We start from the raw sequence: 26,651 nt of genomic DNA on the forward strand, positions 1-26,651 counted from the left end.
CCTGCTCCACTCTGGTCTGCCCTGCTCTGCTCTTCCCTGCCCTGGTCTACTCTGCTATGCACTGGTCTGCTCTACCCTGCACTGTTCTACTCTGCTCTGCCCTGCGCTGGTCTGCCCTGCGCTGGTCTGCGCTGGTCTGCTCCTTGCTGCTCTGTTCCGGCCTGCACTGGTTCACTCTGCTCTGGTGAGACATCCTCAGTGCTTCAGCTCAGCTGGAGAAATCAGTCCTAGGTGGAACAGGAAAGTGCACTCTGAGCCACAGGGGAGCTGGCTTATACAGACAGAAGTCACCACCCCTGGTCCCTGCTTAGTCTGTCTTTAGGCAAATGAGGACTCTAAAGCCTCACCATTTGCTTGGTCCAAAAGGCATTGTCCTGATTGGTTAGAATAGAGCAGCTCCAATTGGAGGGGGAAAGCCTCAGTCCTATTGGTAGAAATGGGATTCCAGGAACTCCTTTTAAGGGCGAGCAGGACACAGAGCAGATAGGCAGTTCAGTACCGAGGCCGGCAGCTCAGTGCAGGCCTCTCCCTGAAGTGCAGTTGACGTGAGAGGCCCTGTGTAGACGTGGCTGCCAGGCTCAGTTTTGAGCCCAGTCAGCCCCCAGGAGTCCTTCTTAGTAGGCGTCTTCTTCCTCGGGGCCCACCATGGCATCTGATCACTTCTAGTCACACAATCTCTCGCTCTCTCTCTCTCTCTCTCTCTCTCTCTCTCTCTCCACACACACACATATACACACAATAATTTTTAAAAACTCAATAAAAATGTTAAAAAAACAAACTCCACAGAAAATGAAAGCCCCTCCCCCTGCCGCAGCTCCGCCACCTCCATGGGAAAGGGGGTGTCCTTGACTTCTCTCCTTACTTCGCCAATCGCCCCTCACAGCTGTAGCTTCTGTCTCCTCGGGGTTGAAGAGGGACAGAGAGAAGAGAGGGAGGAGCAGGGAAGGTCTCACCACGTGGAACCACAGTTGGGGCCTTGGTGACCCTAACGGGCAGATCTGGAAATCTGACTCTTTCTCTTTAGAAGCTTTTTTGAGTTCCCTGTGCCCCTCCTTGTCACTGGGGAGCTCCCTTGTGCCTTTCCTTAACGTCAGTGCCTCTCCATCAGCCCATCACGCTCCCTCTCCATTAGCTCCGCACGCAGGCTCCTCAGGGAGGCCTGCTCCCCAGCATCTGGCAGAACCTGACGTGCCCAGATCCGGGAAGTACTCACCCTCCTCTGCCTTGCACACTGGAGTGCAGGCCGCCCAGCAGCACCCTCTCTACGCCCGCTGGGATGAGCGGGCCTCTTCGGGGTTTCCAGGCGCAGGTCCTTGGCCACCTCAGAGCTGTCCTGTTGAGGCCCCATTCTCATCTCTCATTTTGGGGAAACCCCTGCCTTCCCTGTGGGAGAGGGGACACTCATTGCATACCAACCGTTCCCTCCAAAATCCTATATGCTCATTTCAGCCCCGCAGTGTCCCCCACTTTGCTCATCTATCCCCTTGAGAAGACGAGAGGTCAGGGTCGCAGAGCCTGGGATCTCAGTTTCAAATGTGAGAGTAGTTGGCCCCTTATTGTCTTGGTGTCTCATCCAAAACAGCTGGGGAGGATCCATTGTGACATTCTGCTACAAATATGTGTCAAAGGATGAAGGAAAGCCCATCAAGTACTCAGATTTCTCACTGCTTCTGGGGGTAACATGTAGACAGTGAGAGCACTTCAGAGCATTGTTGTAAAGATGGGGTCCAGATGAAAAACAAGCCAAACACAGAACACTGCGGAGAATGGGACGCTATGAAACCCTGAGGCCCAGTAATGACTTCTAAGGTGTCAGTCAATGGCGTTGTTCATCTTATGACAGTGAACCCTGCCTCTGTGCAGCCTGGGAGCTCATCTTCCCACGGCAGGTGGCCATGTGGGCAGGCGTGCAGGAAGGGCTGAGTGGGTGGGTACATGGTGCACTCTGTGTGTATGCGTGGTAGGAAGAGTGTGCCTGTGTGCACGCATGTGTGCATGTATGTACGTGTTTGTGTGTGTGCACACATGCTCCTGCTCCCTTGGGCATAGATTCACCTCTGTGCATCTCTTGATACCGGCCTTTCAGTCAAGACCTCCAGGCCAAGGTTAAAAGTACAAAATCAGGCCAGCACAAAGTCACATAGGTACATTTTGGGAGAGGAACTCCACCAAGTAAGGCATGTTAGTATAAAACAGCCATCTATCCCGGCCCGCTCTGCCCCCCAGAGGAGACCTGGCCCCGGAGAAAATGTGTTAAATGTGTTTTGGTTGTCAGACCTCTGTGCTGAAGTTACGGAACCTCCGAATTACCCCCACCTGGACACTGCTGCTTTTTGACAAGTAAAGAAACTGTGAAGGGAGTGAAACTGCTGAGATTTTTACTCGGGTTGCAGCTGGTCCATTCCCAAGGAGCAAGAGGGGATCATCAATGTTCAAAAAAGGGGAGAGGGGAGGGGGAGGGCATCAGAGAAAAGGCAGATGAGGAAGGAACCTTCTCAGGAGCACTTTGGGCCTTTCCTTACAAAAGAAGCTGATACAAAACTAGCTGATGAGAATAAAGGTTTAGGTAGCACCATGGTCCTCTAGATTCCCAAAGAACTTGACAATTCATGAGTCTGTCAGACCCATGGCTGTCCAACAATGCCTCTAGGGGGAAAAGCCAGGGTTTTAGAGCGTACCGGGTCTCTCTCTGCAGGTTTAAGAGGATAATTCCGATCCCAGAGCAGAGCATGGTGCAGACACTCTGCCACCTTCTCGAGTGTCTCCTGACCGAGGAGAACATCCCCGCGGACTGCCCCAAGGAAACCTATGAGCTCTATTTTGTGTTTGCTGCCATCTGGGCTTTCGGTGGAGCAATGGTCCAAGATCAGGTAAGCGACTGTGCTGAGATTGACACTCACATCCAGGTCCACCCTGGCAAAAACTGGTCTTCCGGAAAGGATGTGAAAGACGGGACAGCTAAATGTCAGAATTCACACAAACGCAGCAAACGGCTTAGTTATCTGCCCACTGCTCTCCTGAAGACACTGGTCCCCATAGAAGGGCCCTATGATGTGAGACACGGGATTAGAATGTATTTGGAGTTCTCACTTTTCAAGTTGGTGACCATGGATTTCATGGAGAGTTGCATTGTTGGAGTTTGGCCAAGTAGAGCAGGCGTCCTCAAACTACGGCCCGCGGGCCACATGCGGGTGTTTTTGCCGTTTTGTTTTTTTACTTCAAAATAAGATATGTGCAGTGTGCATAGGAATTTGTTCATAGTTTTTTTTTAAACTATAGTCCGGCCCTCCAACGGTCTGAGGGACAATGAACTGGCCCCCTGTTTAAAAAGTTTGAGGACCCCTGAAGTAGAGTATGAGTACAGAACTTCTCAAAGTGATGTGTGTTTTATAGGCAAAATGACATTGTGCTGTAGAAGTGTGAATAGGAGGAATCCCTTTAGCCTTCTAAGTATCTCCCAGAACAACCTGACCAGCTTAACCATCCTGCCCCCAAACCCCTGAAAGAAAGATCTTTCCATAAAAGGTTGGACCAAATGTTTATTGACGTCTGGGAGTAGAAAACCAGCGTAGTATCTGTCTCATGGTATTGGCTGCTGTAGCCTCATGCTCTTTGAGGGTTGGCTTGCAGTATCTTGGCATCCTATTCCCTAAAATTTCCTGCATTCCCAGTCTTGTTCTTTACTTAGTTTCCTCCAAATAAAAGGCAGTTTATATACCAGTAGAAACAATGATATTCAAATTCATGCAGATCAGTCTTTTACAACTGACTCTAGCTGTCAGGAAATATCATGTAGAGGTTAAGAAGGTGGAATCTAAATTTGAATTGTCACTCTGCCACATAGTATCTAGGGGATAGTGGCAAGTAACTTAACCTCTCTCTACCTTATTCTCCCCTTGTGTACAAAGGAGATGAGGGTGACCAGAGTGGGATGTTTGTGAGGATTAAAGGGATAACTGTTCTAATTGTCCAACATAGATATGGGCAAAGCACTTAGAATGGTGTTGCGCACATATGTGCTTATTATTAATATTATAAGTAATCAGATTTTGAATATTTAGAAACTGACTAAGTTTCATTATCTGGAGCCCCTCTCACAGCAGGGGATTGAACCAGCTGCAGTTGCTGGCAAGTTATTCTTTGTTCTTTCTGATCTGGGTTGATCCTGGGCTCTTTTGAGGAGAGAGGTAAAAAGTTTCAGCCTCCCAGGGCAAAGGCATTTTCTAAGAATCCAAACTAGAGGTGAGCTGGGAGAATTAACAATTAATTTAGAATTAGCAATTTATCTATTTTCTATTTTCACAAGCTCTGCTTGTAACATCCATCCCAGCTCTCATCATCTCCCAACATGTTCCTTAGTGCTCAAAACTCAGAAAGCAATTCTCACAGGCTTCGGGGTGACTGCCTTTCTCACTCTCCCTCTCCCTTTCCTCTCTCTCTCTCTCTCTCTCTCTCTCTCTCTCTCTCTCTCTCTCTCTCTCCTTTTTCCTCTCTCTCTCCCTATCCTTTCTCTGATGCTCAAGGGGAATTCTGCAGGAGGGTGCCTGGATGGGAGCTTCACACTTGAGACTCTCTCCTGTCTGCTCCACAGCCTTGGAGCTTCTTTGACCTCTGCATTTCCCTTTTGAGGCGAGGGTGCAGTGATGCAGCAGGATGGATGAGACCTCGCTGGAATGCAAAGATCCAGAAGGCATAGTTATTGCATCCCATCGATAACGCTCCTCACGCTGCTGAAATGTCAGACAGCAGCCACTGCTGGGCTTCTCTCCCATGTTGGTGCCTAACGAGCAGTGGGGTATCAAGATAAAGATACTTGGTCAATTTTTTCTGTCTCTGTATAGAAAAAAATTCAATCCACTCAACCCTTTGAAGGCCCAGGAGAAAGCATCCCTCCAGGCATCTCGGGCTCTGGAGCCCGCGGAGCTGCAGGCAGCCGCGCTGGCACATGGGAGAGGACAAAGGCGAGAGCTTTCAGCAGCAGGGAATATCCAAAACTCCTGCACCCACATCCCAACAACAAAAATCGTGTCTAAATTGAAAAGTCAGAAGTTGGCCAAGATATGTACGTCATAAGCACCAATGGAGCTTACATTTAAAAAGCAGAAATACAAAATAGAGCCCATACTGAATAGAAGACACAATAAGAATAATGAGGAGGGTGCTGGCTAAATACTTTACAGCAATTGCAGAAAATGATCTCTCAGAAGCGAATGAGGTCTTAGAGAGCCCAGGATTGGGAGACCAGAAACCTGCGTGCAACCCCCAGTTCTGCCATTAGCTTCTAGAGCTACAACCTTCTGAGCCTTTGTCTTTTCAGATGTAAAACAGGACTGGTTCTCAGCAGCCAGAACTTAGAGCATTTTGAACATTAAGTGAGGTGATGTCTTGTCCAAAACTCTGCCGCAGCGTGGCAGTCCAGCCTAGTGTCATCGAGTTCAAAGGGCAGGAGGGGACCCGAGAATCTTCAGAATCCAAAGGAGACGGGGACTTCAGAAGGGGCCTCTTCACTGAGGTCATCGCTGGAGAGACACCCAACTTGTCGAACTGAGAAAGGGCCGTGGGTGTTTCAGCAAAGGCAGCCTTGTCCTTAGAGAGTCCAGTTACAGGGGGAAGTGGGCTTCCCAGGTTAGCGGAGGGTGAGCGGTGTTGGGCAGCCCAGAAATGGGGCGGCTGGGGATGAGGACGGGGGTGAGGAAAGGACATCTCCTTCTTTCTAAAGATGGCCCTCTTGGGTTTTCAATATCAACTTAAGACCTTGTTTTCAAAAGAAGTTAAAGGTCTTCAAGAATTTTATCCATAAGTTAGAAAATAGTGGTCCCCCCCCCCCCCAAGTCTTCTGATTGAGAAGATAGTGTTCCTTGACTCTGAATTCAAATCACACTAAGAGCAGCAAACAATCTGTTTTACCTTAAGGCCCATTTCCATTCTCGTTTTAAGGCAAAAGAACACAGTTCTACTTGTCTAACAGCAACATGAGGAGTGCCAATTCTTCCAAGCCCAGACTCATTGCCACACACCGGCTTCCTGGTCTGTCCAACCTTTAAACTCCAGCTTTGTCCTGTCCTCCGAGGACATTTCCTAAAATGCCCAATGTGGGCCTCTTTCCTTTTTAGGATTGTTCCTAGGTCTGTGTGTCTGGAGTGAGTTTGCTCCCCCAGTGTGTGTGTGTGTGTGTGTGTGTGCGCGCGCGTGCGCGCGCGCGCACGCCTGCGTGTGGATGTTTTTGCTTGGACACAGTAAGATAGTTTGAGTACTCTGGGTGCACAGCCCCATCCTTAAGGCTCACAGTTTAATATGCATGCATGTAAATATGTCTCCACATAGTCCTCTGTCAGAAGCCCTGTAGAGCTTTCTCTCCCCTGCTCCTGGATTTTAAAATGTTAGCCCTTGAAGGAACATTAGAGACTTTCTTTTCTAGGATCCTCATTCTACAGATGAGGAAACAAGCACAAATAGCAGGAATGTCCCATGGTTATGGACCTGACTCCCTCTGAATCTTCTTACTCAGCCACCCTTCCGTTCATTTCATCCCTAGCTGCCGTGCTGGGCATTGCTCAGTCTCAGGAGTCAATCGGTCCCTTCGGAATTCTTGACCACACTTGCCCATCCTGTGGTCATGGGTTCTCTCCTCCATGTTCTTATACTTCCTGCCCCCCACCCTCCACCCTGCCATGGCTCTGAGATGGACCGGTGCAGGGAAGCTCAGCTGCGTGGTCAGACAGGCACTAGCACGTGTGCTCAGGAGGCCCTGCTCAGCCTCGCCGGGCTCAGGCTGGTCCTTCCCGGAGGAGCCGGTCCATCAGGCGGACCTGCACAAGCGGAAGCACGTGTTCCTCCCTGGCCTCCGCCTGATGCCGGGACGGCCTGTCCAGGCTCTCGAGCTCGGAGAGCCTGATGCGCACCTGCTCTGTGTTGCAGCTTGTGGACTCCCAGGCAGCGTTCAGCAAGTGGTGGCTGGCCGAGTTCAAGACCGTCAAGTTTCCTCCCCAGGGAACCGTCTTTGACTATTACATAGACCCCGAGACCAAGAAATTTGAGCCATGGTCCACACTCATCCCCCGGTTTGAATTTGACCCTGAGGTGCCTTTGCAGGTGAGTGTGTGAGCGATCAAGGAAGTGCAGTCATCCCGAAGGTTGGCCATGGCTCTAGAAGCAGCCGCTTGCCAGCATCCAAGAGGTTTGGCCTTGCTGGGAACTGGTCACCTCCAGCTACTGCCTGTCAGTGGAAACCATAGTTGCAATGAAGCCACGAGTTTCCTCCCAGGGGCCAGGCCACTTGGTTACCAGACCCCACTGGCAACCTCGGAGGGGGGGGGGGGGGGGCGAACACAGGGCGGAGACGGCGGGGCAGAAGTTTCTGATGTACATTAGCGAGGCCTCGGGGAGGCAGACAGAGTTGGTAGGGGAGGGCAGGGATGCTCTCTACCCAGGGAATGAGTTTACAAAATGGTCTCCCTGTGGATATCAGGGAAGACTCTCCACCCGTGGTGGCAAGAACCACCATAGCAGCAGAATCCCTCTTCTAAATGCTCTAGAACATTCTGCGGTGCACCTGTTTCTCCCATGAGCCCCAGGCACACTGATCAGGTTCCCATTCCAGGCTTGTCTGGTGCACACGAGCGAGACCATCCGCCTGTGCTACTTCATGGAGCGGCTCCTGCAGCGGCGGCGACCGCTCATGTTGGTGGGGACCGCGGGCACAGGCAAGTCGGTGCTGGTGGGCGCTAAGCTAGCCAGCCTGGACGCAGAGGAATACCTGGTGAAAAACGTGCCCTTCAACTACTACACCACGTCGGCGATGCTGCAGGGTAAGGCGCCCAGAGGCGTGGAGGGGGCTGTCTGAGTGGCCATGTCACCTGGCCCGGAGCTGGAGCGCGTGGCAGGTGCCTGCTCACCCACTCGGCTGACAGCTCCTCCCACAACACCCTTCTGCCTCTCCCCTCCTTTCCCTCCCACAGCGCCTCTGTCCCACTTCCCCTGCACCCCTTAGCATGGTTCCCTCCCCCCATCCTTTCTCCCTGCACTCCTCTCCCACCTGCTGCCTTCCTCCAGGTGGGAGCTCAACACAGAGCAGTTCACACCCCGATGACAAAAAAGCTGAAGACCCTTTGAGAGGCTAGCATGAGCTGTAGACTTCTGTCACCTGCTGTCTCTCAGATCTTTCTATTCACCCCTCACATTTTAGAGATGGGGAACCTGAGGCTCAGGTAAAAGTACGTGATCGCCCACGGTCACCACCAAGCAGCCAGGCTGGTGTGGCACTTCCAGCCTCTGACAACACTGAACCAGCCTTTCCCTGGAAGAGGAACACAGGGCCTCCTAGTGGACATGGGCCTCCTAGTGGACATGGGGTCTCCTAGTAGAACATGGGGCCTCCCAGTGGAACATGGGCCTCCTAGTGGACACATGCCTTCTAGTGGACATGGGCCTCCTAGTGGACATGTACCTCCTAGTGGATATGGGCTCCCAGTGGACATGGGCCTCCTAGTAGAACATGGGCCTCCTAGAGGACATGGGTTCTCCTAGTGGATATGGGCCTCCTAATGGACATGGGTCTCCTAGTGGACATGTACCTCCCAGTGGACATGGGCCTCCTAGTGGACATGGGCCTCCTAATGGACATGGGCCTCCTAGTGGACATGTACCTCCCAGTGGACATGGGCTTCCTAGTGGACATGTACCTCCCAGTGGACATGGGCCTCCTAGTGAACATGGGCCTCCTAATGGACATGGGCCTCCTAGTGGACATGGGCCTCCTAGTAGACATGTACCTCCTAGTGGACATGGGCCTCCTAGTGAACATGGGCCTCCTAGTGGACATGGGCCTCCTAGTAGACATGGGCCTCTTAGTGGGCATGGGCCTCTTAGTGGGCATGGGCCTCCTAGTAGACATGTACCTCCTAGTGGACATGGGCCTCCTAATGGATATGGGCCTCCTAATGGACATGGGCCTCTTAATGGACATGTACCTCCTAATGGACATGGGCCTCATAATGGACATGGGCCTCCTAATGGACATGGGCCTCCTAGTGGACATGGGCCTCCTAGTGGACATGGGCCTCCTAATGGACATGGGCCTCCTAGTGGACATGGGCCTCCTAGTGGACATGGGCCTCCTAATGGACATGGGCCTCCTAGTGGACATGGGCTTCCTAGTGGACATGGGCCCCCTAGTGGACATGGGCCTCTTAATGGACATGGGCCCCCTAGTGGACATGGGCCTCTTAATGGACATGGGCCTCCTAGTGGACATGTACCTCCCAGTGGACATGGGCCTCCCTAGTGGACATGGGCCTCCTAGAGGACATGGGCCCTCCTAGTGGACATGGGCCTCCTAGTGGACATGGGTCTCCTAGTGGACATGGGCCTCTTAATGGACATGGGCCTCCTAATGGACATGGGCCTCTTAATTGACATGTACCTCCTAATAGACATGGGTCTCCTAGTGGACATGGGCCCTCTGGGTGTGGCTTCAGGTCCACAGGCTTATACAGGTGTTCCCCTCCTCAGAGTCACTTCCTCCTGGACCCTCACTTACAGTAGGGTCTCCTTGGCTGGCTGGGACACGGGGCCAGAGAGTCTGGTCCACATCTTAACACTGCTTGGTCTACCCAACAGAGTTTATCATTTTTGTTCCTGGAAAGACACACCTCTACACTTATTTGCAAGCCTTAAGTCCAACGAGGTGAGCATTCATCACCTGGTTCTAACCAGGTTACCAGTTCTGTCCATTGACACCATTCTTGCTATTTACTTACAACTATGCTAATGATGACGATGATAATGACAATAATAACTAACATTTAGCAAACATTCACCAGGTATGCGTTAGGCACTAACTTAAGATTAGACTTTTACACATGTTTAAGTCACTTAATTTTGTACAGCTTTGTGAGGTATTTGTACCCCCATGTTACAGATGAGAAAACCAAAGCACAGAGACGTTAAATAAGCTACTCCAAGCCACACAGCAAGTGGTGAAGCCAGGTTTAAATCCACACAGTCTGACTTCTGTGTCTGTGCTCTGACCACTAGGCATACTGCCTCCCTAGTAAGAAAATACTTTGGAAACTGCAATAAATATTTGATGTTATTACTATTATCATTAGTCCTACTTCAGTATTCTAGAGTTGTTGTTTTCTAGAATCCTGTTATGATTTTATATTGTAAAAAAAACTTTTTTTGTTATCTTTATTGTTGCAAGTATTACAGATGCTCCCCTCTTTCTTTGTAAAAAATAAAATACTTTAGAGAGTCCATTTTCATAGACAAGAAAGAGGTGATGAGCTTCTTACACCGCCCAGACCTCTTGCTCCTACTCTCGGTCTTTCACTGCGAGGACTCTCTCCTCCCCTCCTGTCGGAAAACAGAGAATTATTCCAAAATGTCACAGTCGCAGTCACGTAGAGTCAGGATGAATGCTCACCTCTCCCGCAGTGAGACATACACCAAACACAGCACTTCCTGCCTCTTCTTAATTCCCTAGTGGCCGCTGGCCTGGTCCCACCTCTTACACCAGGGGGTGGGTGAAGCAGCTGTCTGTCACCTCGCATGCAGAAGTGACCGGGGACTGGAGAGCACCCAGGGCCCCGGAGGGGCGGGCATACCTGTAACCACGTCCATGCGGCAAAGCTCAGACCCTTGACTCAGAAGCCGACTTCCCTTCCTTGGGACCTCCTTCCTTCTACTCTCGTCAGAGCCCAAACAAGTTAGATTATTAGGCTTTTTAGCCTAACACATTTTAGAAACAACAAAATAGCTCCTAAATGGAGAAAGTATGCTATCAACAGCTAGAAACATGGGAGCCAGAGGCCGGTCAATGTCCAAGAGGAAATTAGAAACTTAAAAAGGACATCCAGGAAGTCAAAAGGTAGCTACTCACTTAGACAAGAGGGCGACTGTCCCCCCACCTCGTAAGCCCATTGCTTTGTGCAGCCCAGTGTGGTCCTTGCCCTTGTACTTAGATCCTGTGTAACTATGAAAAGACTGCATGTGGTGTGGTATGGTCTGTACAGATGTGCAAAGTGCATGTTACAATGTGTCCCTAATGGCAAGCGTGGGAAATAGCCTAATTAGCCATATGATGGAATGCTAAACATTATTACAAAGAATGAGGAAATGCTGTGTGAATTGAGTTGCAACTATTTCCAAAGCTTTATTGAGAAAAGAAAGATGCAGAACAGTATATGCCAGTGGTCGGCAAACTCATGAGTCAACAGAGCCAAATATCAAAGTACAACGATTTAAATTTCTTTTGAGAGCCAAATTTTTTAAACTTAAACTTCTTCTAACACCACTTCTTCAAAATAGACTCGCCCAGGCCATGGTATTTTGTGGAAGAGCCACACTCAAGGGGCCAAAGAGCCACATGTGGCTCACAAGCCACAGTTTGCTGACCACGGGTATATACAGTATGCTCCAAATTCCATTTAAAAAGAGATCTATGAAAATTTACACATATACACATACATAAACACATATACATATACATATACATATACATATACATATTCATATACAGTATATATGCCTAATATGCTAAATGTCTGACTGATTAGTCGATCTGTTGACCGCTCAACCAGTCGCTGTGATGTGCACTGACCACCATGGGGCAGACACTATGACCGATATGTTAGCTTGCTGTTGGGGTTTGGCCTATCGGGACTGGGCAAGACGGGCTGGACATGCCCTGGAGCCCTCCCACAGGCCCTCTTTAGCCGGCCAAACTCCCGCGGTCCCTCCCTGGCCAGCCGGCTCCCATCGGCCCCGATAGGGACTGGGCGACATGGCCCCGCTCTGCCCTGATCGCCAGCCAGGCTGAGGGACCCCACGTGTGCACAAATTTGTGCACTGGGCCTCTAATATGTATGTGTGTGTGTGTGTGTATATATATATATATATATATATATATTCTCCAGAAAGATACACAAGAAATTTATAACAATTGCCCCTAGCAAGAGGAACTGGATGCTGAAAGTGGGATGAAGAATTACTTAAACTTTTTATTTCAATCATGCAGAAATACAAAAAATAATATAACAGATGCCCATGTACCCACCACCCAGATTTCACAGATGTTAGCATTTGTATTTTCTATGTATCTCAGCATTGTAAGTATAGACCACACTCCACCCCATCCCTTCCTTCTTCATGCCCCTCATTAACCCACTACTAAAGTTAATGTGTATCATTCCAAATTTACACTTTTGATACATATGTGTACCCACCAACATATACAGTGTTGTATGCACTTAAAACTTACACATATATGACACTGTAACTTCCTTTGGCAACTTACTTTTTAAATCATTGTCTGTTTTGACACGTGGAGATCTGTTTCATTGATGTTTGCTGCGGCATAAAATTCCATTGTGTGTCTAAATCACAGCTCATTTATTCATTTACCTAATAAAAGGCAGCATAATTTTTTTAACATTTTTCCCTTTAAAAAGCATTCCTAGTTTTTTGTTTTCCTTTTTGATTTGAGAGAGAGAGAGAGGAAGGAAGGGAGGGGAGAGAGCGAGAGAAGGGATCAAGCCCACATCCTGGGCATGTGCCCTGACCAGGAATCGAACTGCCGACCTCACAGTGCATGGGATGATGCACAACCAAATGAGCCGCACCAGCAGCCAGGGCAGCACTTTTAGTTTTCATTAACATGTAATACATGGCACATATTAAAGTACACAATTCATTAAGTTTTGAAAAATTTACCCGCTCATGAAAGCATCACTACAAGTGAGATAATGAACATATCCGTCACCTCTGAAAGCTCCTCTGTCCCTCGGTAATCCCTCTCTCTCACCCAGCTGCCACCCGCCCCTCCCCCGATGCCTAGGCAACCATGATTGGTTTCTGTCACAATAGGTTACTTTGCATTTCCTAGAATTTTACATAATGGAATCATACAGCATGTACTTGGTTTTGTCTGGCTTCTGTTACTCAGCACGAATTTGAGATTTAGCCACATTGCTGAGTGTGTCAATAGTTTATTCTTTTCATTCCTAAATAGCAAGATAAAATATGCAAAACACTCAGAGTGATTACCAGCATACGATAAGTGCTTATTAAATGGAAGCTGTTATTATTATAATATTACAATCCTTTTCAAATTTTAGAATCTATAAATACGATACAACAATTTCAAAGCCCCAACTGCCAAAACAAAAGGAACACAAGCAAACCCCTTTTGGCTTGAAAGAGAAGTCGGACATAAACTACGCTAAAACAAAAATAATGTTTTTGGAAGAAATGTTCCACTTCTCCAATGGCAATAACTCCACCCAGCAGGTTAATTCATCAAGGCCCCCGGGGGAATATTCCGCAGCTCACTCATTTTTCTCAAAATCAGGTATTTTTTTTGCTAGAGAAAGTAGCTGCTTGGTAATCCCTGCATCTCTCTGCTCTCCCCTACCTCCGCTCTGGGGCCTCCACTGAGCACTTTCCCAAACACAGACTCGGAACTGCTTTCAATACGGGTGGGGCTGTGGTTCCAGGGATTCACATGGCTCACCAGTGGGGATAGCACATGCTTTATTGAACGTTTCAGATGCCCAACCCTGTGCTTTCATTCATGTAATCCTCCACACCCCATGACACGCTGTATCCATAATGCTTTTGAGTGCGAGCAACAGAAAATCTGAGACTAGTGACATAAACAGAAATGTTTTGCATGCGACAGGAGGTCTTGAGGCAGGCAGATGACAGTCTCCGTTTTTATAAGTGAGAAAATGAGGCCTGGCGCTGTTCAGTGACTTCTCTCAAAGTCACACGGTGAGTCTGCTGTCAGGCTGTCTGCTGTCAAGCTGCGGTGGCCTCCCCTTTGATACCTGGAGGCCATGATCTGAATTTCCACAGTAGAGGCCAGCTTTGGCGAGGCGCTCTGCTGGAAAGGGGGAAGGGAGTATCGAAGTGTAAGGAAATGGAAAACAATGCGTATTTTAGACGATAGAGAAACCATCCCATCAATTCGGGTACCTCCAAATTATGGAGCACAGTGCAGCAATTAAATCCAAGATTTGGGGATTTGACGGACCCTCCAGGCCTGAGCCTCCTCCCGGCGGGCGCACCAAGAAGGCCGCATCAGTGGGCGCGTGCAGATCGTGAGCCCAGTGGCCAGAGGCTGGACAAGGCCAGTCCGGCTCCTCCCAGGAGCAAGGCTCTCCCTGAGCTGGAGATGAACTGGGACCTCCAGGCCCCGCTGTGGAAGCTGAACATACAGCAGCCGAGCCCACCGTAGGAACTTCAGAATGTCTCTTGTTTCAAGGGAAATGTTCCCAACACCCACAGACACGCCAGGGCCCAAGCTCCCACCCCCATGAGCTCTGCTGGCTCCGCCCCCTCTGCTAGTCACCATGGAGACGTGGCTGGGCGGTTCCACCCTCCAGGCTGTGAAAGGGTAGAGCAGGCTCCAGGGGCTCTACCTGGAGAGGGGAGAGCCCAGAGACGCCTGAGCATCTTCCTGTGCCGACCTGGCCAGGACCATCGCTGGTCAATGGCTGGGAGCTGGCCGCGCGGGAAGCAGGGCTGCCAGTGCCCGGAGGAGGGCGAGCTCGGGCTTGGGGGGACAGGCTGGGTGATGCTGGGGCACCAGTTCCCAGGACAGCAGGGCCATGTGAGAGCCCCTAGCTGGGCTCCTGCTGCAGGGCAAAGGCCCTGCGGTGCACTTGGGACCAGGGCCACCAAGGACCTGCAGGCCAGGCTGTACCACCCAGGACCAGTCCCTGGTCCGAGGTGCCCCTCTGGGGCCAGGTGGGCTTCGGGTGCCTCTCAAGGCTGCCTGGGTCAGGACCAGGCTGAGCTCTGATCCTGTGTGTGCTGGCCGGCGTGGCCTCCCACTGAGCTCAGACCCCAGAAATGGGGAGCCCTTGCCGTGAGGGGCTTGGAGAGGCGGCCATCTGCGCCTGCAGCAGGCCCTTGACACACCTCCTTGTCCTCTGCCGCACTCGGTGACCGGTGGGCGGGAGTTTTCCGAGGCCTCCAGTATTCTTCCTCCATCGTAGCTTCCTTTAAATAGGAATGTCTTGAAGCCAGAGAAGCCAGCAAGGGCAGCAGTGGGCTTACGGTGGGTGTGATGAAGCTGGACCAGCAAATAAAAGCAAGTCCAATCCAGCAAAAAGTGGTCCTGGAGGAGACTGGGCTGCTAGTCAGTGACACGTGCCTGGGCTGACACTGACCTTGTCCGGCAAGCCTCCCCCACAATCGGAGGCGTGTCGCGGGGAAGTGGGAAATCACCCACAATCGGAACAGCTGTGCGCAGGGACGTGGTGAGATCCACGAACCTGACAAGAGTTCGCTTCCACACGCGCAGCTCTTGGAGGAGGAGCTGCGGTGGGACCTGAAGCAGCAGCTGGAGGCAGTGAGGGTCGTTCGCTCGTAAAGGAGAACAGCAGAGAGAGTTGCAGACGTGGCAGGAGGTGGAGGAAGCTGAGCTGAGCTGAGGCGGCTGCGAGGCCCACGCCTGGTTCCTCCAGGAAAGAGCATTGCTGGGAAGCAGCTGAGTGGGCCAGCCCAGCCGCTGGGCGAGAGCGGGGAGCTGAAGAGGAAGGCCGGCCTTGGAGGTGGCACCGAGGCCCGCTGCTGAGCTGTGCCGTGGCCCCCGCACAGAGCCAGCGGTCACACAGCGTTAGTGCAGCCGTGCGGGAGGTGCGGGCCACCCAAAGCCGCTGGCAGAGGCAGAGGCGGCAGAAGCAGGAACAGTGGACAACGGAGCTGAATGGAGGGGACGAGGACTGCATCAGGGTGCTCCGAAGACCACAGGCACCCCTTCCGTGGGCGCCAAACCCAGGACCGATCCCCAGGAATTCCTGCCTCTGCTTCGATAGGGCTGGTGCAGGTACCCGAGAAACCTGGGCAGGAAGGCTTTGGATCTCGTGGCTGCTGTGAGGTACCCATCATGATGTGCGAGTGTGAAGGGTGCTTTTTCCTAGCTGAACTGCTGGGTATTTGTGTGACCAGCTTCCCTTAATTAGGTGTTTATTTCATTAGCTCTTAATCAGCAGGATGTTCAAAAACCTCCAGGTAACCTCACACCATTTGCCAAGCACTCACACGTGACCCCAGGTCCAGAAAAGCACCTTGAGGAAGAGAGAGGAAACCTGTGATTTATTTCATCTAGCTGAGTCAGACTTCTTTATAGAAAAAGCGCCTTTAAGGACAGCATCTCAGATTGATTTATATAGTGCTTTCTGCTCTATAAACATCAGTTTATCCTCATTCCTTTTGGCCAACTCAGCACAAAGGCAAAGTGTTTTTACACTTTTTTTAAACTTCCTGCCAGTGACCATGTAGCTCCTCTCTGGTTTGCTCACGAGTGAGATGGTCCTCGCCCAGCGAGGTCAGTCGGCTCGGTGACCTTCTGCCTGGCACAGCCCTCACAGTGTTAGCCTTCAGTAAATCGAGGATGGAAGAGACAACAAAGGGGACATGCGTATGTCACATCGAGTCTTTTTAAAATGGTGTGAAGATATACCTCTAGATTTAGTGAGGTGGCTGAAGGCCTCTGCTTGTTTTAGGAAAATGTATCCAAAAAAGTTTTTAAATATCTGAATGACTGTTTAGAGTCTTGTGCCATCTATTTCCCTAGCAACACCCTAAGTTCTCAGATGACAAGATTACTTCATGTTAAATATAGTAAGTACTTTAGTTTTAGGTCTCCTATTACATTTTATTACTATATGTGCACTTAAGAGTACATGAAATGCCTTTTGTAATTAACTTGTGCCATATATTTATGGCTTTTTAATGGGACTTGGATAGTATTTTAAATTAGTATAGACTTTCAGGGTGGGTGTTTTTTTTGTTGTTGCGTTTATGACATAGTAATGGTTAGACCAGTGATTTATCTAAATGCTGACTCCTAGTACAGAAATATAATCCCATATTTTAACATTGCTCTGCAATGTTATAAAATATAAACTTCAAAATAATTTTCTCAAATTTCATTTTATTAATGTGTAAAATAATCTCTTTAAATTGGATAAAAAAAATTATCCCTCGATGTGCCTTTAACTTATAGCTTTAACAATTTTTCTGTTAAATATGTAGTTTCTTTATTAAACAAACTTTTTATTATTAAAAAAATAAAAGTCTGCTTTGATTAATTTTTAAAAATCAAGTTGTCAGAGGTTATATATTATCATATAAAGATGTCTACAATATGCGAAATAAAAAATACAAGCAGAGCCCTAGCCAGCTTGGCCCAGTGGATAGAGCATCAGCCTTCGGACCAAAGGGTCCCGGGTTTGATTCCAGTCAAGGCCTCGTACCCTGGTTTCAGGCTCCCCCTGGGCCCTGGTCGGGACTTGTGCAGGAGGCAACCAATTGATGTGTTTCTCTCACATCAATGTTTCTCTCAGTTTTTCCCTCTCTCTTCCACCCTCTCTAAAAGATAATTGGAAAAATATCCTCAGGAGAAGATTTAAAAAAGAGAGAGAGAGAGAAAGAGAGAGAGAGGAATATAAGCAGAGCCTGGCCAGAGTGGCTCAGTGGTTGAGTGTCGACCTATGAAGTAGGAGGTCATGGTTCAGTTCCTGGTCAGGGCACATGCCTGGGTTGTGGGCTTGATCCCCAATGGGTGTGCAGGAGGCAGCAGGTCAATGATTATTTCTTGTCATTGATGTTTCTATCTCTCTCTCCCTCTCCCTTTCTCTCTGAAATCAATAAAAATATATTTTTTAAAAATACAAGCAGAATCTGCAGTATAATTCTGATTTTATAAAGGAAAAATCTAACAGAGCAAATAGACTATGATGAAATACACAGAAATATTGAAAGTAATGTTTATTAGTAGGTAAGGAATTGTGGGTAATTTTCATTTTCTTCATTATGATTTTCTATGGTTTTTAATCATTGTGTAGTAAACATGTATTTTTATAATCATTCAAAGTATGTTATTTTTTGAAAGAATAAACACAAGCCCTTGCAATATAACTAAAGCATCTTAATGTGAAAAAAAAATAGATAATGTGTAAGGAAATAGTTCAAACACAGGTACACAAATCATGTCAATGCAAAGTAAGACATGATTAATTTCTAATGTTCTCTGTCAAAACACAGTCAGGCAATGAGTGAACTGGGAATTTCTCAAGGACAGAGCCAGGTTGCAGTAATGTTTAAGAAGTAGTTTATAGTAGTGGTTACATGAGGTAATCCGGGTTAGAACCTTGGCTTTGCCCTCACTAGCTGTATGGCCTTGGATAAAGTCCCCTAGTTTCTCTAAGCCTCGGTTTTCTCATGTTTTAAAAGATTTTTAAAAAGCTGATGACAAGCCCAGGTGTGGTTCAGTGGTTGAGTGTTGACCTATGAACTAGGAGGTCACATGCCCGGGTTGTGGGCTCAATCCCCAGTGTGGGGTGTATAGGAGGAAGCTGTTCAATGATTCTCTCTCATCATTGATGTCCCTATCTCTCTCCCTCTCTCTCTCCTCTCTGTAAAAATATTATTTTTTAAAAAGCTGATGTCAATACTTTATAGGTCTGCTCTTACAGTAGGCGTCAATGGGATAATTAATGCACGTCAAATCCTCGGTAGGGTAATGGTCAAGGATGTGTATATAGGTCAGGTTCCTAGCAGTGCTCCATGGACGAATGTCCTGCTCTACCATTCAGAGACTGGAGGGATCAGTTGGACTGAACGGTCAGGGACATCCCTGGCAAGGGGTTAAGATGTTAGAGCTTATAAGGACTTTTCCGGGTGATGTGAAAGAAGGGGTCAAGTCAGTATCCACAGACCTGAATTCTCATTCCAGCAAAGCATTTAACCTGCCTTAGCTTCTTTTACCTTAGTTACAAAATGGGGGTAATGGCCTTGGCTCTTTCCCTGCCTATTCCTGGGGCACGTTATAATAATAAAATTCATTCATTTATTTCTTAATTTAGTAAATGTTCTTCAACATCCTCCTTTATGCTAGATAACATTCTCTGTGCTGGGGTATGACAATGAGAAAAGCAGAGAGATTTCCTGGCCTACAGAGTTTAGAGGGCAGAGTTGAGAGAGAATCATTGATTGGCTCCCTCCTGCACGCCCCCGCACTGGGGCTTGAGCCCACAACCCAGCCATGTGCCCTGACCAGGAATCAAATCTTGACCTTCTGGTTCATTGGTTGATGCTCAACCACTGAGCCACACTGGTGGAAGGAGGCAGGGTGTAATTTTAGATAGAGTGCCAGGGAAGGACTTACTGAGAAAGTGGCATTTGAGTACATACATGTGTGAGGTAAGTAAGAAGCAAACTGTGCTAGCATTTGAGAGAAAAAGGATTCCAGGCAGAGGAGGCATCCAGAGCAGAGGCCCCGAGGCAGCGAGTGTGTCAGATGCAGGGTTGCCCGAGCGGAGGGAGAGACCAGGGGAGCAGTGGGGGAGCGACACTATGCGAGGTCTGTGGGTGTAACCAGTCTGGCTTTTGCCCCAAGTGAGATGAGATGCCACTGAAGAGCTTTAAGCAGGGGACGGGCCCATCTGATGTATATCTTAGAAGGATGCCCTCGCCTCTGTTTGGAGTATAGTGAAGGGACCCAGGGTGGAAGGAGGAAGACCCTTTGGGAGGATTTGGTAGTTACTAGATGAGAGCCGGTGCACAAGGATGGTGGCAGTGGAGACACTGACAACAGTGAGAGAACAATTTCACTTTGATAATGAAATTGCTCTTCAAATGTACGCTGGTGGCGAAACAGTGCTGGAGGAACACGGATACAACCGGTGGGTCGCAGGTGCACCTGCTAGATACCGTTCTAGCTAGACGTCTGGAGTTTCATGTGGAGAAATTACTAAGACGTACAGGTGAGCCCGCTTGGGCATGGGCGTGATTCGTAGGACTTGTTCATCACAATGCAGACCCCGGGCCACACTTCTGTAGATGTCTCGCGTGTTTAGCATCTTCAGCATCAGCATGTTTGCTGACACTGACAGCCACTGTGCTCCTCCAGTTCTGGCTGGAAAGAAAAGCCTGCTACCCTCTCGCCTAGAGGGGACTTGGAGCAGAGCTTGGCCACAAAGGGATCAAAAGTGTGTGTGCCTCTCCCCAGGGAGTCCTCTCTTTTCTGGGGTGCTTACCTGTCCCGTGAGATCATTCAGTGCATCCCAAGGCCACGTCTTGCTAACTGGCATGCTTTTCTCCTCAACAGTCCTTTAGAAGCACAGAGAGCCGAATCAGCCCAAATCACAGGGTCTGCTTAATGGCAGGGGTGGGTTGGAGAATCGCTGCTTTGGAAGGAGGAGAAAAGAGTCTTCCTAAGGAGAGCATTTCCTACGGGAAGGACTGTTCTCAAAAACATGTCCTTGGCAGCCCATTAATTATATTTCATTTTGACAGATCTCGTATATAGTTTTATCTTTAGGGGGAAGAAGGTGTTGGGTGATTAATTGGTTGATAGTGTATGTTAATGGGATGCTAATTGAATTTACATTTATTTCATATTTTAAGCACTGAATTTAACCCAGGACCAGAGAATCCGATATTCCAGCTTCTTGAAGGAACTCGTCTTTCTATCTGTCACCTTCCTATGTCTAGTGACACTTTCTCCTTGTTTACAAACTCGTTTTTCAAGAGAGAGAATCAGATGGTTCTTAGAGCTTCCAGGAAGTGTTGGTTCTGGCAATACATAAATATTTAATTGCTTGATTGAAAAAAAAAACACATATACCTCCACCCTGTTTCTTAAGTTTGTTCTAAACAAGTCCTGTCAGGCTGGAAGCCATGCTGTTTGATTCCTTCCCTCTGGCTGGATAACTGGGGAAACAGCTCCTGCACCGTCCGTACTGAGTCTCCAGGAAGACACGAGATGCTCTGGTAGAGGGCCCGGCAACCTGAAGGTGCTGGGTGGGGGCTTCATGATCCTGGAGGCTTCTGGGAAATTCTCTGAGGCTAGTGTTTCTATTCCCCCTCCGAGAAACGCCCAGGGGGTGTGCTCTTTGACAGCACGGTTGTCCTCTCCTGTAGCCCAGGAGAGGAAGGGGCCTCCACCCGGCCCCGGGATGGAAGCCACCGCCGTCATGCTGCCCTGCTATCCTAGACAAGGAGGGCCAGTCTGCCCGGGGTCCGGTTCCGTGCAGGTTTCCTCCAGGCCAGAGTGCTGGGCCCTGGAACTGCCAAGGCGTTCTCTGTTTCTGGTCTATTCCCAAACAAAACTGGGCCCACAGAGATCACAGAAAGAGCATGGGCTTCGTTGTTGGACTGCTCTGGGTTTGCATACTGGCTCCACCTTAGAGGAGTTTCAGAGTCCTTCTGAGCCTCAGTTTCCTCATCTCTAAAATGGGATAATAGCACCAATCTTACAGTGATCTGAGGAAGGCCAAAGTGAGATAATTAACGTTTGTACAGACCTAACACCCCGCACATAGTAAGAGGTTCAGGGCCTGGTGGATACTGTCCCCAGTGCTGCCAGGTCACTCTCAGGTCTCCTTCTGGTCCGGTGGAACCCCTGCAGCTGGTGGAACTACTGCTGTCGTTTCCACACTCATGCACACGGCACCGCGGCTCGTACTTGGCGTCCGTACTGTCATCTAAGGTTTGAACACCCTTCCCTCTCCGACTGTCTCTCCCGTCAGCTGTCCTGGAGAAGCCTCTGGAGAAGAAGGCAGGGAGAAACTATGGCCCCCCAGGGAACAAGAAGCTGATCTACTTCATCGACGACATGAACATGCCGGAGGTGGATGCCTACGGGACGGTGCAGCCCCACACCCTCATCAGGCAGCACCTGGACTACGGCCACTGGTAGGAGCGCGCCGAGGGCCCGGGCTGGGGGGAAGGAACCAAGGCAGGGCCGAGCCAGCCGCCTCCCCTGGAACTGCACCCCTCAGTTCAGCTCTGCAGCCAGAGGAGAATCCCGTGGCCGACTCCCTTCCTCACGGGGTTCTGTGTCCTGAGTGGGCTTTCAGACAGGGCCTCACGACCCACCTGAGGAGAAGGTACTGAGCCCTCATCTAAGGAGAAAAGCCTACTTTTGTCTTCAATATTCTTCTCAAAAGTTGCCTTCTCCAAACCCCCAAAGCAGAAGTGACTCCTCCTCCTCCCCTCGTCGCGGGCCCATAGCCCTGAGCAGGCACAATGGTCACACCCAACACACTGCCCAGTGCAGAGCGTCTGCAGGTCTCAGCAGCCTTTGTCTCTCCAGAGCAACTCAGGGCCCACACTGTCTCTTGAAACAGTGTAGTTTTTAATGGCAAAAGGGCTGAACTTGGCAGGGAAAAAAAAGCCACAAGTCAGTCATTTCACCATTTTTGGCTCATCTTCCTACCTCACACATGAATCGGCTGCTGAGAGAGCGTGGGCGGTCTGAAGAGGGAATCCAGAGAGAACTATAGTTGTGATGGTAACCTGAGTTGCCTTTCATTCATTCCTGTCTTTGTTGGATGCCTGCCATATACAACCACCCACAGTCTCCACGCCAGCATCTGAGCAGCTGAGCTACCCTGGAGAAAACCAGTCAGGCTTACGAGTTTTACTTTGGATTCAAGGTCACAAGTCTTAAACGGAAGTAGAAACTTCCTGGAAACTCTTCCTTACTGCCTCCATCTGTTTACAGTTCCACGCTCAGAAATGTCCATTTCATACCTTCCCCCTCTCCTCAAGCTTCCCACCCACCTCAGCTGATGATCACACGCCATCTGCCTCTCGCTTACGCATCTAGACAACTTACGTGCATCCCTGCAGCCTTTCTCCCTCCTCCTGTCACATCTTCCCTGGGGCATAGCCGCCTACCATCATCTTGATTCTACTTTTCCCCACCTCCTGAAATCCTCACTTCATCAACTAGTCCCCTGTCTCCTTCATAAAAACATGCATACATTTCTATTGTATTAAAAAAAATTGTTCTCAATTTACTGCTCTCTCTCTCTCTCCCTACTTAATCAAATTTCTCTACTCTGTCTTCACGCCCTCACCTCCTACTCACTCCTCAGGCCATTATTATTAGTTTCTATTTCCTCCACTCTCATAAACCGTTCCTGCTCAGCTGCTAACTGTATCTTTATGATGAAATCCATCTTTTTATTCTCTCCGCAGCACATGATGTGCTGGACCACTTTCCCTTTTTAGGAATGCTGACTGCCTTTGCCTCCTGGGGTGCCATGCACCCTGATCTTCCTCCTACCCCTTAGTGCATCGCCGTGGTCTATTCTCCCTACGCTGTTTCCGTAAGTACTGGATCGTCAGGGTTTTGTCCTAGGCTCATGTCTCTTCTCAGTCTCTACCAACCACCCAAACATGTGAACGACAGGACACATCGTATCTCACCTGGACAAGGCACTCGCCGGCCTGGCCCTCACACAGCTCTCACCTGTTTTCTGACTGTTCCAGGTATGATCGGAACAAGCTGTCTCTAAAGGAGATCACGAATGTGCAGTATGTTTCCTGTATGAATCCTACTTCAGGCAGCTTCACCATCAACCCACGGCTTCAGGTATGGGAGGAGCTGTGGTTCTGGGACCCTAAACACTGCCTCACCAGGGCTGATGTTACTTGATCATAGTAAGAATTGGCCCTTCCCCCGTCCTGCCTTTAAAAGTGGTAAATCATGCAGGATGCTGACTTTCTAAGAGGAGAAACTCCTACACCCAGAGTTATAAAGCTGTTTAGAACTGGACAGGGTCAGAGAGTTCATCTGATTTAACTCATTTTTCAGGATAAGAAAACGTCAGGGAGATGAAACGACTCTCCAAACGTCATATGCTTGCTCAGTATCAAACTCAGGTTTTCTGAGCCCCAGCTCGGTTCTCCTCCTGCTCCCCCACTGAGCCCAGACTCCCTTCTACTCCTGCTCCCCCACTGAGCCCCAGCTCAGTTCTCCTCCTGCTCCCCCACTGAGCCCTGGCTCAGTTCTCCTCCTGCTCTCCCATTGAGTCTGAGCTCAGTTCTCCTCCTGCTCCCCCACTGAGCCCAGGCTCAGTTCTCCTCCTGCTCCCCCATTGAGCCCAGGCTCAGTTCTCCTCCTGCTCCCCCACTGAGCCCCAGCTCAGTTCTCCTCCTGCCCCCCCATTGAACCCAGGCTCAGTTCTCTTCCTGCTCCCCAGCTCAGTTTTCCTCCTGCTCCCCCATTGAGCCCAGGCTCAGTTCTCCTCCTGCTCCCCCACTGAGCCCCAGCTCAGTTCTCCTCCTGCTCCCGCATTGATCCCCAGCTCAGTTCTCCTCCTGCCCCCCCATTGAACCCAGGCTCAGTTCTCTTCCTGCTCCCCAGCTCAGTTTTCCTCCTGCTCCCCCATTGAGCCCAGGCTCAGTTCTCCTCCTGCTCCCCCACTGAGCCCCAGCTCAGTTCTCCTCCTGCTCCCACATTGATCCCCAGCTCAGTTCTCCTCCTGCCCCCCCATTGAACCCAGGCTCAGTTCTCTTCCTGCTCCCCAGCTCAGTTTTCCTCCTGCTCCTCCACTGAGTCCCAGCTCAGTTCTCCTCCTGCTCCCCCATTGAGCCCCAGCTCAGTTCTCCTCCTGCTCCCCCACTGAGCCCAGGCTCAGTTCTCCTCCTGCTCCCCCACTGAGCCCCAGCTCAGTTCTCCTCCTGCTCCCCCATTGAGCCCAGGCTCAGTTCTCCTCCTGCTCCCCCATTGAGCCCAGGCTCAGTTCTCCTCCTGCTCCCCCATTGAGCCCCAGCTCAGTTCTCCTCCTGCTCTCCCATTGAGCCCAGGCTCAGTTCTCCTCCTGCTCCCCCATTGAGCCCAGGCTCAGTTCTCCTCCTGCTCCCCCATTGAGCCCAGGCTCAGTTCTCCTCCTGCTCCCCCATTGAGCCCAGGCTCAGTTCTCCTCCTGCTCCCCCATTGAGCCCCAGCTCAGTTCTCCTCCTGCTCTCCCATTGAGCCCAGGCTCAGTTCTCCTCCTGCTCCACCATTGAGCCCAGGCTCAGTTCTCCTCCTGCTCCCCCGTACTGACATCTTTGACCCAAGCTCCAAAGCCCATTTTTCTCCCAGTCATTTTAAGTCCAACCTAAATTTGGGTTTAATGTGAAAAATGTGGCCATAATATGAAATTAAAAGCCCTTATATGAATTCTGTTTTGTGTAAATTCAGAAAGGTTGGCTCTATTCTGGGACCCCAGGTTTCTCACTCAGTCGCCTCCATGCCTCTGTTTCCTCGCACAGCGTCACTTCAGTATCTTTGTCCTCTCCTTCCCGGGAACAGACGCCCTGTCCTCCATCTACAGCTCCATCCTGACTCAGCACCTGAGTCTTGGAAACTTCCCAGCATCACTGCAGAAATCCACCCCCCAGCTGATCAACCTGGCCCTTACCTTCCATCAGAAAATCGCCACCATATTCCTACCCACGGCAATCAAATTCCACTATATCTTCAATCTCCGAGACTTCGCCAACATTTTCCAGGTGAGCCCATCTGCTCCGAGACACCCCAGAAGGCTCAGTGATGATCTGGTTCCTCGCATTCTGGGTAAATGAGTAGTAGATGCCAAACTCTTGGCAAAGGCACAGTTCCCATGGAGTCAAGAACATAAACAGGTAAATAGAGTGCCACGGGCCCCATGAGGACGGACTTCAAAAAAATAGAGGTCTGTTTGCCAATAAATTATTTCCCAGTAACGGAATGCATTTCCGAGTTGGTTCCTTCGGGCTGGAGGAGGCTGAGCATCTTGGCGATAATGTTACATAATGATGTCAGCATGCCTAGCGAGCAAAATGGCGCAGAAGGAAGAAAGAGAAAACTATTCTGCAGGCCCTGGTGGTACATCCATTGTTCTTGGATGAAAAGGAATGTCCCCAGCTGCGCAGGGTGGCTCTGCCTCTTGAAGAAGCCATGTCGTAATATTCCTGAGATACCGTCTGCTGGCCCCTGGGATGCCTCGGTTCTAATTATTCCAGCTTCTTTTCCCCGGCCAGAGCCATTTCAGATCCTTTCAGCTGCTCATCTGAAAGGTGAAGGCCTGTCTGTGCCTGTGGTTTCCAGTAGTGTGGCCTTTCGCCATTAGAGGGCGCTGCAGCAAGCCCTGGTCCGATCTTCCCCTTGGTCAGGTACAAGCATCCTTACATGGTGACGTTCACAACTCTCCCGTCCTGGATAAGAATCTGCACAAACTACTTTTCAGAGAGACCTCACCCCAAGATAGCACTGGGCCATTACTGAGGGAAGAATGTCATTCACACCACACAGAGGCCACACCTGTAGGGAAATGTCAATGAGGCCAGGGAATGAAGCATGACCCTCCCTGGGGGAGTGGGGGCCAAGTATTTGGAATTAATTACCCAGCACACTACCTGTCAGACTCTGGGGAACCCAAGACCAGCAAAGGGCTGGACCCTGAGAACACAGGGCCTGCACGTTCCACCCAGGACTCTTGGTTGCAAAGAGCGGAAACCTGCTACAACTTTGTTCAAATATCCAAGAGCTGTGCCCCAGAGAGGCTTAACCTGGAGGTGGAGTCACTGCGCCCACAGCAAGGTCAAGTCTCCCAGAACATCTGTCAGCTGCTCAGGAGAGCACTGCTGGGTGGACCATGTGTCTCCCAAGCGTTGCTGCGTTAGAGTGAGGACCAGAGACCTGCTGAGATTGCATAGATTTGCCCAAGAGCACACAGCCAGCCCGTGACGAGGCTGGGATGAGAAGGTGGTCTTCGGGTTCCTAGCCTGGACCCCTTCCCTGTGCTGCTCCTTGTGCCTCCAATGAGGAGATCAAGCATAAGAGGGTTAAGGCAGCAAGAAGTCTTTAGGTCCACAGT

At 49.9% G+C, this 26,651-nt stretch overlaps 1 protein-coding gene across 1 annotated transcript in view; it reads left to right on the forward strand.

Moving 5' to 3' along the window:
- Window positions 1–26,651, forward strand: part of DNAH9 (dynein axonemal heavy chain 9) — a gene marked incomplete at its 5' end in the record, with an annotated part of 343,516 nt that overhangs the window by 168,719 nt on the left and 148,146 nt on the right. Inside the window, 6 exons of the mRNA XM_079798920.1 lie at window positions 2,696–2,870; window positions 6,919–7,092; window positions 7,601–7,808; window positions 21,546–21,711; window positions 23,296–23,398; window positions 25,066–25,305. Of these exons, the coding sequence (XP_079655046.1) occupies window positions 2,696–2,870; window positions 6,919–7,092; window positions 7,601–7,808; window positions 21,546–21,711; window positions 23,296–23,398; window positions 25,066–25,305 (1,066 nt within the window). The remainder of the gene's footprint in view (window positions 1–2,695; window positions 2,871–6,918; window positions 7,093–7,600; window positions 7,809–21,545; window positions 21,712–23,295; window positions 23,399–25,065; window positions 25,306–26,651) is intronic.

Source organism: Cnephaeus nilssonii (genome assembly GCF_951640355.1).
Source record: "Cnephaeus nilssonii genome assembly, chromosome: 19".
Classification (NCBI taxonomy): Eukaryota; Metazoa; Chordata; class Mammalia; order Chiroptera; family Vespertilionidae; genus Cnephaeus; species Cnephaeus nilssonii.